A 12,272-nucleotide genomic window follows, 5' to 3' on the forward strand; every position below is an offset into this window, starting at 1 on the left:
AGAAAACGTACCTAGCGGGCGGAATAGATATGACAGCTTGTTACACAAAGAAAAGGGGCGTTATTTTAGTGAAAGAGCGGGAGACTGGAACATAGGCTAAGCTGTGCTATCGTAAATACAGTATCTTATGCATTCTAAATTACCGCCCATTTGAAAAAGGAAAATGCAATAAATATTTACTCTGAGCTGCGCTTCAGTAGGTTGGTGGTAGATGGAAGACCGTATCGCCAACCCGAGTCCTCTGTCCTTTGAAGAATGTCTCTGGTGGTCACTGGATATGTGGTAACTTCGTTGTGGAGTAGACGGGATACTCTGACTGTCCTTCCTAACCTGCGTTTGTAGCAGCTGTTGCCAACTCAACGGCTAGGAGGTATCACTTCTGTAGTGAATACGAGTTCAAAGTTCATACCATTTACAACCAAAGTCCATGCTGATGTTGGCTTAGTTCTGTAGTTATTATCTGAACCATTCTGACATCGGATCGTCATCCTAAATGCACCCAGAACAGGAAGTTATATTTTTGTCAATGGCTTTTATAGTGGAGGGAGAGGGGTGTGTCTGAAAAGTTTATAACCCATGTCTCTTCACAGGGGCGGCCCCTAGTTGAGCAGAAGCCCAAATTTATGAAAATCCAAATCTCTCATTTGGAAGCTAAAATTACATTTAATCTCTTCACAAATAATTTCATATTCAAACATTTGAATTAAACAACAATTCCATGTGAATCCGATACCTCTGACGTTTAGACTTTCCACAGTAGAGTTTATGTCATTCTATCATTGATGAGAATGTGTCAGAGGGCAACCGAACTGACATCATATACCTTAACCTGTTTGGCGTGCAAGCCCGACGTCGGTACACTTATGACAACAGCCAGCTCAAAGTGCAGGGCGCGAAATTCAAAAGATATTTTTTTTTAAATATTTAACTTTCACACATTAACAAGTCCAAGACACCAGATGAAAGGTACACATCTTGTGAATCAAGCCAACATGTCCGATTTTTAAAATGTTTTACAGGGAAGACACAATATGTAAATCTATTAGCTAACCACGTTAGCAAAAGACACCACTATTTTTACTCCATCAGTTTTTTACTACATCAGTAGCTATCACAAATTCGACCAAATAAAGATATAAATAGCCACTAACCAAGAAACAACTTCATCAGATGACAGTCTGATAACATATTTATTGTATAGCATATGTTTTGTTAGAAAAATGTGCATATTTCAGGTATAAATCATAGTTTACATTGCAGCTACAGTCAGAAATTGCACCGAAAGCAGATAGAAAAATTACAGACACCAACGCCAAATAACTAAATACTCATCATAAAACATTTCTGAAAAATACATAGTGTACAGCAATTGAAAGACAGGCATCTTGTGATTCCAGACAATATTTCCGATTTATCAAGTGTTTTACAGCGAAAACACAATATAGCGTTATATTAGCTTAGCACAATAGCAAACATAACAACAGCATTGATTCAAGGCAAAAATAGCTATAACGTATAAACCACCAAAATATATTAATTGTTTCACTAACCTTCTCAGAATTCTTCAGATGACAGTCCTGTAACATCATATTACACAATGCATATAGAGTTTGTTCGAAAATGTGCATATTTAGCGGCACAAATCGTGCTTAGACAATGAGAATAGTGTCCATAACGTCAAGCAATCTGTCCGGCGCCATCTTGTAAAGGCACCTTTTCTTATCGAATACTATTCATAAACTTGACTAAAAAAATACAGGTTGGACAGCAATTGAAAGACAAATTAGTTCTTAATGCAATCGCTGAATTACATTTTTAAAATTAACCTTACTGCGCAATACAGGCTGCGATAACGCAAGGCTACACTGCAGGAAATGGCATCTTATGCATTTGACATTTTTCAACAGAACAATGAATTATCAGCATAAATAGTTCTTACTTTTAGATGACCTCTCATCAGAATCTTGGGAAAGGTGTCCTTTGTCCAAAAGAATCGTTGCTAGGTTGGAGAACGTCGTCTTCAACGTTGCAATTAGCTGTAAACAATAGCCATGTGGGCCAGAGATACCCAACTTCCTAAAACGTCACGAAAATAAATACCCGAAAATCGCAATATACTGACATAAACTGATATAATTCGGTTTAAAATAACAACATTACGATGTCTTCAACACCTATATCGAATAAAAACAGAGCCGGATATATCTAGGAGTTAATACGGGAGCTTCTAAAATGACATGCCAAGACCCTTCCTGCGTCAGCGCGAAGAGTGGAAAGATGGGACACTTCGGTTCCAAGCAATTTATAACCTTTGGGACCTACGTAGAAACTCCATTTCAACTCTCCCTATTCGCTGACACCCAGTGGAAGGCGTATGCAGTGCATCTCAACCAATAGAGGACAGGCAAATTAATACACAGGTCTCAGAACAGCCAGCAAAATTCTGCATTCTGACATACACATAGGAAAATTGCTCTAAGTCCAGTTCTGTTTCACCCACAGATATAATTCAAACGGTTTTAGAAACTAGAGAGTGTTTTCTATCCAATAGTAATAATAATATGCATATTGTACGAGCAAGAATTGAGTACGAGGCCTTTTTGAAATGGGCAACTTTTATCTGGCTACTCAATACTGCCCCTTGAGCCCAAAGAGGTTAAGTACCACCGCATATGTTCAGTTGGTCGGATTACCAGAATATAGTTCATTTCCCCCCACTTCTGATGTTCCCAGAATCTCTATGTTAACCAAGGGGTTTTCTTATGTCACATCAGTTATAGTAGGGAGAGGGAAAAGGGGGGAAAGAGGTATTTATGACTGTCATAAACCTACCCCTAGGCCAACGTCATGACAGTTAGATACTACTGCACTGTTGTAGCTAGGAACACAAGCATTTCGCTACACCCGCAATAACATCTGCTAAATATGTGTATGCGGTAACACAATTAGATTTGATTTGTGTCTTTCAGAGACTCTCTGTTAACTGTGCTTACTGCTCCCAGCAACCTTAAAGAGGACACGCTAAGTGCTTCGAGACCTTTTGAGTGAGCCAGAACGATACATTTTTCAATGAATTAACCATCTACGCACACACACATGCACACACGCACATACAGAGGATTGTTTTAAAGTGAAACAGGCACAGATGCCTATGACAGTTTCCACTCTCTACTTCAAATGAAGATTCATGCCATAGTGACTTGGGAAGAAGAGAATTTAAAAAAAGAAAGGGCATACTTGAGGCTAAGTCTGTCAATTATCTGTCACTGGGGAGCTAAGAGTACTGATACTCTTCTTAACCTCTACTTCCACACAATCCCGGATCCGGGAGCACCCCTATCAGTAAAAAAGCTGACTAGCATAGCCTAGCATAGCGTCACAAGTAATTACTAGCATCTAAATATCATTAAATCACAAGTCCAAGACACCAGATGAAAGATACACATCTTGTGAATCCAGCCATCATTTCTGATTTTTAAAATGTTTTACAGGGAAGACACAATATGTAAATCTATTAACTAACCACGTTAGCAAAAGACACAACTTTTTTTACTCCACCATTTTTTTCCTGCATAGGTAGCTATCACAAATTCGACCAAATAAAGATATAAATAGCCACTAACCAAGAAACAACTTCATCAGATGACAGTCTGATAACATATTTATTGTATAGCATATGTTTTGTTAGAAAAATGTGCATATTTCAGGTATAAATCATAGTTTACCATTGCAGCCACCATCACAACTCTCACCAAAGCGACTAGAATAACTACAGAGAGCAACGTGAATTACCTAAATACTCATCATAAAACATTTCTGAAAAATACACAGCGTACAGCAAATGAAAGACAAAGATCTTGTGAATCCAGCCAATATCAGATTTTTTAAGTGTTTTACAGCGAAAACACAATATAGCATTATATTAGCTTACTACAATAGGCAACCACACAGCAGCATTGATTCATGCACGTTAGCGATAGCGAATAAACCAGCAAAAGATATTACATTTTTGACTAACCTTCTCAAAACTTCATCAGATGACAGTCCTATAACATCATATTACACAATACATATAGAGTTTGTTCGAAAATGTGCATATTTAGCGGCACAAATCGTGGTTATACAATGAGAAAAGTAGCCAGGCTGCCAACAATATGTCGGGAGAAATCTTGGGAAAGGCACCTAATCTAATCGATAACTAATCATAAACTTGACTAAAAAATACAGGTTGGACAGCAAATGAAAGATACATTAGTTCTTAATGCAATCGCTGTGTTAGATTTTTAAAATTAACGTTACTACAACATACAGCGTGCGTTAAAGCGAGACCGCACCTAGATTATTGGCAGAATATCTGTTCGACATTTTTCAACAGAACAACGAATTAACATCATAAATACTTCTTACTATTTGATGAGCTTCCATCAGAATCTTGGGCAAGGTGTCCTTAGTCCAAAATAATCGTTGCTTGGTTGTAGATTGTCCTCTTCAACGTTCGATTTAGCAGTAAACATTAGCCATGTGGCAAAGACGTGTCCGACTCACTAAAACGCAGGACGATTAAATATCCGAAAATCGCAATATACCGATATAAACTGATATAACTCGGTTTAATATAACAACATTATGATGTCTTTAACATCTATAACGAATAAAAACATGGCCGGATATATCTAAGGCCTATAACCGGAGCGTTCTAGAGCCACAGCCAGATGTCCTTCCTGCGTCAGAGCGAAGTGAACAAAGACCGGACCCTTCGTTCCCAGACCATTTATAACCTCTCAGTTCTGCCTAGCAACCCCATTTCAACTCTCACTATTCGCTGACACCCAGGGGAAGACGTATGCAGTGCATCTCAACCAATAGAAGACAGGCAGATTTATAAACAGATCTCAGAACAGCTTGCAGAATTCGGCATTCTCACATCCTCATAGGAAAATTGCTCTAAGTCCAGTTCTGTTTTACTCACAGATATAATTCAAACGGTTTTAGAAACTAGAGAGTGTTTTCTATCCTATAGTAATAATAATATGCATATTGTACGAGCAAGAATTGAGTACGAGGCAGTTTAATTTGGGAACGAAATTATTACAAAGTGCAAACAGCACCCCCTATTGAGAAGAAGTTTTAATCACCAATGATTGATCCTCTTTCATTTCTTCCCTCTAAGAACTTCAATATCTCTTCTCTCTGTCTCTCTCTGTCTCTCTCTGTCTCTCTCTCTTCACTCTCCCTCTGTCTCTCTTTCGCTCCCTCTCTTCACTCTCCCTCTCCCTCTGTTGTTACCTCTCTCTCTCTCTCTCTCTCTCTCTCTTTCTCTCTCTCTCTCTCTCTCTCTCTCTTCATTCTGTCTCTCTCTCCCTCCACTCTCCCTCTGTCTCTGTCTCTCACTATCTCTGTCTCTCCCTCTCTCTCTTTTTCCTCTCCCTCTGTATCTGTCTCTCCCTCTCACTGTCTTTATACTCCCTCTCACTCCCGCTCTCTCTCTCCCGCTCTCTCTCTTTCCTCTCCCTCTGTCTCGCTCTCCCTCTCTCTCTTTGCTCTCCCTATGTATCTCCCTCTCTCTCTCTTTCCTCTCCAGCTGTATCTCCCTCTCTCTTTGCGCTCCCTCTGTCTCTCACTCTCTTCTCTCTCTCCCTTTGTCTCTCAATCTATATTTCTCTCTTCCATTATGTTTGAAAGACAGACAGGGCAGAAGTAATTCAAACAAGAGGAGAGGGAGAAAGGGGTGAGCAGGGGTTGAGCGAGGGCGTGAGGAAGGGCATACCCCAGAGCCCACAGTACATCCGGCCCCCCAGACCCCAAGGCCCCCATCTGGAATTAGACACAGCCTCTCCCAGAGCAGGAAGAGGGGATTTTAGGATTAGTTATTGTGTGTTTGTGTGCGTGTGTTTGTGTTTGTGTGTGTGTGCTCATCATTCAGTGGGGAAGGGGCCTGCCCTGCACATGTTCCCCGGCTGGAGAAGAGAGAGTGATAGAAGAGAAATAAGTATAGAAGAGTGGAGAGTGATGTCATGAGGATAGAATGTGAAAAGTTTTTCTTGTGCCTCACATTTTTGTGGCTTTTTTCTCTCATTCTCTCAATTGCCCTCCTCCCACCTTTATTTCCCGCTCGGGAGGAGCACAGGAACTTCCTTTTGGACTGGGAGTAACTGCTCCTCCCTTCTCCTCTCTCTTTTCCCCTCCATCCCTCTTTCTCTCCCTCCCTCTCTCTCTCTCTCTCTCTCTCCATCTGTGACATTGAGATGGACCATTGTGGTCTCACCAGAGTGCTAGCTAGCTGTTATCTGCTGAACTCAACAATGAAGACTATCTCAGCTGCAGGACCATGCTCCTACTCTAGGCTCTGTGCTTGACACTGCCACTACCATGCCCTGCAAACCAGCTGGGCCACCCTGGGTGGGAGGTAGGGTAGCAGGTTCTTTTAGCTTGTTGCTCTGCAGAGACATTTGGGGTACAGGGTACAAGTGATCTTGTGTCGTGTGGGTGACCAACACGCCGGCTTTCCCAATGGAACTTGAGCTCAGGTAAGAAATGGTGGGGATGTTATGGGAATGTCATCAGAAGGTCAAGTGTAGTCTGAGCTCTCGCTAAGAGTCTGTATCAGGCTGATATTCAGCTACAGCTGCTCTTGGAGAAGGTTCTTATTGAACAGGGGTTCCTGACCTTTTTCCGCATCGCAGACTGGAGCAGATCCAGAAACAGTTTTGCGGACCGGAGAACACCCATCAAGCTAGCTTTAGGAAGCTGCACCCAGACAGATTCATGAGGGCTGGTTGGAAAGTGTTTAGTCTTTTAGTAGGCTAATCAGTGAAGGATATTATCAGAGGCAGAAGTGTAGTCTGAACTTTCGCTGTGAATGTGTTCTATGAAAGTGTCCAATGCTTGATGTCATAGAAAGTGAATGTTATACATTTTTTTTGTGTTTTTAGTGCTTTGAGAATGTTACACTGAAAATGAACCACTGGAGTTCAATAGTTGTAAATGTGTTGTGTTGTTTAGAGTTCTGTTTCTTGTTTTTTCGTTTCTACAATTGTACAGCAACTTTTAAAGGGATATATAAAGATCATGTATTATTATTATTTATGTGTGCAAGCACTGTGGTATGTGCATATGTACACATGTGAGGCTATGTGTGAGAGGGCTGCATGATTATGTGTCTGTATGATCTAGGTTGCTGTATACAGTACAGTGCATTCGGAAAGTATTCTGACCACAGCCTTGTTCAAAAATGTATTATATATATTTCTTTTTCCTCATCAATCTACACACAATACCCCCTAATGACAAAGCGAAAACAAGTTTTTAGATTTTTTTAAGCAAATTTATAAAAACAAAAAAAAGTATTCAGACCCTTTGCTATGCGACTCAAAATTGAGCTCAGATGCATCCTGTTTCGATTGATCATTCTTGAAATGTTTCTACAACTTGATTGGAGTCCACTTGTGGTAAATTGAATTGATTGGAAATGATTTGGAAAGGCACACACCTGTCTATATAAGGTCACACAGTTGACAGTGCATGTCAGAGCAAAAACCAAGCCGAGAGGTTAAAGGAATTGTCTGAAGAGCACCGAGACAGGATTGTGTCGAGGCACAGATCTGGGGAAGGGTATCAAAAAATGTCTGCAGCGTTGAAGGTCCCTAAGAACACAGTGACCTTCATCATTCCTAAATGGAAGAAATTTGGAACCACCAAGAAACTTCCTGTAGCTGGCCGCCCGGCCAAACTGAGTAATCAGGGGATAAGGGCCTTGGTCAGGGAGGTGAACAAGAACCCGATGGTCACTCTGACAGAGCTCCAGAGTTCCTCTGTGATGATGGGAGAATCTAGCCTTTATGGTAGCGTGGCCAGACGGAAGCCACTCCTTAGTGTAATGCGCTTGACAGCCCGCTTGGAGTTTGCCAAAAGGCACCTAAAGACTCTGACCATGAGAAACAAAATTATCTGGTCTGATGAAACCAAGATTGAACTCTTTGGCCTGAATGCCAAGCGTCATGTCTGGAGGAAACCTGGCACCATCCCTATGGTGAAGTATGGTTGTGTCAGCATCATGCCGTGGGGATGTTTTTCAGCGGCAGTGACTGGGAGACTAGTCAGGACAGAGGGAAAGATGAACAGAGCAAAGTATAGAGAGATCCTTGAAAATGTGCTCCAGAGTGCTCAGGACCTCAGACTGGGGCGAAGATTCACCTTCCAACAGGACAACAACCCTAAGCATACAGGCAAGACAACGCAGGAGTGGCTTCGGGACAAGTCTCTGAATGTCCTTGGGTGGCCCAGCCAGAGCCCGAACTTGAACCCTATCGAACATCTCTGGAGAGACCTGAAAATAGCTGTGCAGCGACGCTCCCCATCCAACCTGACAGAGCTTGAGAGGATTTGCAGACAAGAATGGGAGAAACTCCCCAAATTCAGCCAAGCCAAGCTTATAGCGTCATACCCAAGAAGGCTCGAGGCTGTAATCGCTGCCAAAGGTGCTTCAACAAAGTACTGAGTAAAGGGTCTGAATACTTATGTAAATGTAATATTTCAGTTGTTTTTTTATAAATGTGTAAAAATGTCTAAAAACCTGTTTTTGCTTTGTCATTATGGGGTATTTAGAATAAGGCTGTAACGTAGCAAAAATGTGGAACAGTCAAGGGGTCTGAATACTTTCCATATGTGCTGTATGTAGGAGAGATATGTGAGTGGATGTTGATGTGTGTTTGTGTGAACTCTGTAGCAGTACATGTTATGGGAACTGCATGTGTGTGATCTCTGAATGGGTACGTGTTAGAGGCATGTGCTTTCCTGGCTCTCTGGTGATCCTGAGAGTGAAAACACATGTTAGAGGGGCCGTTAGGGGCCGTGTGAAGCTGTGGACCTAGAGACAAGAGGGTGTGTGTGTCCTGTGTGTGTGTATATTCTCTGGTGGGACAGGATGGATGGATGGGGGGATGGAAGGAGGGGTGAGGACGATGGGGAGAAGCAGGGGAGTGGGTGCTGGAGGAGGCTACAAAGGGTCACAGTTTTCCATAGTTTCCACCCCACCACACAACTCCATACAACTAAGGGGCGTTTACACTTATATCCTGTCTCCAAATTCTTCCAATACTCTCTCTCCCTCTACACACACACACACACACACACACACACACACACACACACACACACACACACACACACACACACACACACACACACACACACACACACACTGTCCAGGGTTCAAACTCCAGGGAATGACACAGTATGAACTATCTGACCTCTGACCTTTTTGTCCTCTCCTGTAGGAGTTTGAGAATGTCGAGGGGGAGGAGTACCAGGCGGACCTGTCCACCCTGGCATCCCCTGCATCCCAGGGCGGACCTGATGTTTACATCCTGCCCCTGACTAAAGTGTCACTCCCCATGGCCAAACAACCAGGACGATCAGGTAGGACCAACATGTTTTTGTCTCTCTGTCTCTCACTCTCATTTAGTTTCAGTTCAGTTCAAATACTTTTCTTACAACAAGAAGATTTAAGTACAGCACATTCAGAAAGTATTCAGACCCCTTGACTTTTTCCACATTTTGTTATGTTACAGCCTTATTATAAAATAAATTAAATCGTTTTTTTCTCCGTCATCCATCTACACAATACCCCATAATGACAAAGCAAAAACTAGTTTTTAGTTGTTTGCGAATTTATATATATATAAAAAAAAATGAAAATATCACATTTACATAAGTATTCAGACCCTTTACTCAATACTTTGTTGAAGCACCTTATGGCAGCGATTACAGCCTCAAGTCTTCTTGGGTATGACGCTACAAGCTTGGCACACCTGTATTTTGGGAGTTTCTCCCATTCTTCTCTGCAGATTCTCTCAAGCTCTGTCAGGTTGAATGGGGAGCGTCGCTGCACAGCTATTTTCAGGTCTCCAGAGATGTTCGATTGGGTTCAAGTCCGGGCTCTGGCTGGGCCACTCAAGGACATTCAGAGACTTGACCCAAAGCCACTCCTGCGTTGTCTTGTCGGGAGCGTGCTTTGGGTCGTTGTCATGTTGGAAGGTGAACCTTCGCCCCAGTCTGAGATCCTGAGCACTCTGGAGCAGGTTTTCATCAAGGATCTCACTGTACTTTGCTCTGTTCATCTTTCCCTCAATCCTGACAGGTCTCCCAGTCCCTGCTGCTGAAAAACATCCCCACAGCATGATGCTGCCACCACCATGCTTCACCATAGGGATGGTGCCAGGTTTCCTCCAGACGTAACGCTTGGCATTCAGATCTTGGTTTCATCAGACCAGAAAATCTTGTTTATCATTGTCTGAGAGTCCTTTTGGTGCCTTTTGGCAAACTCCAAGCGGGCTGTCATGTACTTTTTACTGAGGAGTGGCTTCCGTCTGGCCACTTTACCATGAAGGCCTGATTGGTGGAGTGCTGCAGAGATGGTTGTCCTTCTGGAAGGTTCTCCCATCTCCACAGAGGAACTCTGGTGCTCTGTCAGAGTGACCATCGGGTTCTTGGTCACCTCCCTGACCAAGGCCCTTCTCCCCCATTGCTCAGTTTGACTGGGTGGCCAGCTCTAGGAAGAGTCTTGATGGTTGCAAACTTCTTCCAATTAAGAATGATGGAGGCCATTGTGTTCTTGGGGACCTTCAATGCTGTAGACATTTTTTGGTACCCTTCCCCAGATCTGTGCCTCGACACAATCCTGTCTCGGAGCTCTACGGACAATTCCTTAGACCTCATGGTTTGGTTTTTGCTCTGACATGCCCTGTCAACTGTGGGACGTTATATCGACAGGTGTGTGCCTTTCCAAATCATGTCCAATCAATTGAATTTACCACAGGGGGACTCCAATCAAGTTCTAGAAACATCTCAAGGATGATCAATGGAAACAACTCAATTTCGAGTCGCATAGCAAAGGTTATGAACTTACTGAAGTAAATAAGGTATTTCTGTTTTAAATTTTTTATACATTTGCAACATTTCTGAACACCTGTTTTCACTTTGTCATTATGGGGTATTGTGTGTAGATTGATGAGGGGAAAAATGTAATTGATTTTAATCCATTTTAGAATAAGGCTGTAGCGTAACAAAATGTGGAGAAGGGGTCTGAATACTTTCCAAATGCACTTTATTTGAAGTAATCTCTGTGAAGGGGATGTTCAGGGTTGCATAAGCCCAGGGAATGACTGTCAGAGAGAACCATATCAAATTCAGACAGTCACTAACTTTCACAGCTTTTCTCAAAGGGAATAAAATATAAACAGTAGAGGAAAAGGTCAGATGAAGTTGAGAGGATAAAGAGAAAAGGTACAAATACAGCTTTTGTTTTGTGCCTTTATTCTCTCCTTCCAAAGATTATGCAAACTTGGCAGTAGATTAGAGACAAAGCTTAGTGTTTTCAGTGAGGAGTTTTTAAGAATATCAGGGTGCACTGTACTATATATTCTGGCTCTGGTGTTAGCCCAAAAAGTCTTCCCAAAATTAGTGACCAATGCCCTAACACTGGACTCCTGCTGGGCCTATCCCCCATCCCCACTGCCCTGGACCACTGCAGGGCTTGGCTTCCATCTATCCCACAGTCCCCTCTGCCCTGGTTTAGAGCTCTAGGTCCCTGTAGAATGAACTTTGTGGTCCATGAATGAGCTCTCTCTCTTTTTCTCTTTCTCTGTTACCCCCCCCCCCCCCCCCCCCCCCCCCTCTCCATCTCTCTCTCTCTCACCTCATTCTCCAACAAACATCTGCCTGTTGTGTAATTTCCCTGGTCCAGCCAGCCTACACAATTTCTCCTTGGTATGTCAGGCATGCGAGAGAGAGAGACCCTCATTCTCTATCCCTCTTTCTCTCCCTGTCTTTCTGTCTATCCGTGACAATGGCCCTGGTTGTGTGTTGATGTGTAGGCTATGTGGCTGATGCATGCCGATCTGGATTGATACACTCATGACATCAGAAGGCGGGCTGAATTAATGATTCGTACTAGACAGTTTGCTGTGGGTCAGTTTGTAGGTCAGTCTGCTGCTTGACTAGTAATTCCAATATACTGTTCATCAAAGCCTGGGCCCATATTCATAAAGAGTCTCTGAGTAGAAGTGCTGATCTAGGATCAGTTTTGTCTTTGAGATCACAATGCATATTATATGGCCAGGGAGGACTTGATTCTAGATCAGCACTCCTACTCTGAGAGGTTTTGTGAGTATGGGCCCAGCACTTTAGTGGACATGAGAGTAATCTTGTCCCCAAGGAGATTAACATTGTTGTATTGGGACTAAAAGACATATCACTTTACATTTTTATTTTAG

At 42.5% G+C, this 12,272-nt stretch overlaps 1 protein-coding gene across 1 annotated transcript in view; it reads left to right on the forward strand.

Moving 5' to 3' along the window:
• The window catches only part of aatkb (apoptosis-associated tyrosine kinase b), a 55,840-nt gene that overhangs the window by 27,204 nt on the left and 16,364 nt on the right, over positions 1 to 12,272 (forward strand). The window contains exon 3 of the mRNA XM_038990893.1: positions 9,276 to 9,417. Within this exon, the coding sequence (XP_038846821.1) occupies positions 9,276 to 9,417 (142 nt within the window). The remainder of the gene's footprint in view (positions 1 to 9,275; positions 9,418 to 12,272) is intronic.

The sequence above is a fragment of the Salvelinus namaycush genome, chromosome 4 (assembly GCF_016432855.1).
Source record: "Salvelinus namaycush isolate Seneca chromosome 4, SaNama_1.0, whole genome shotgun sequence".
Taxonomy (NCBI): domain Eukaryota; kingdom Metazoa; phylum Chordata; class Actinopteri; order Salmoniformes; family Salmonidae; genus Salvelinus; species Salvelinus namaycush.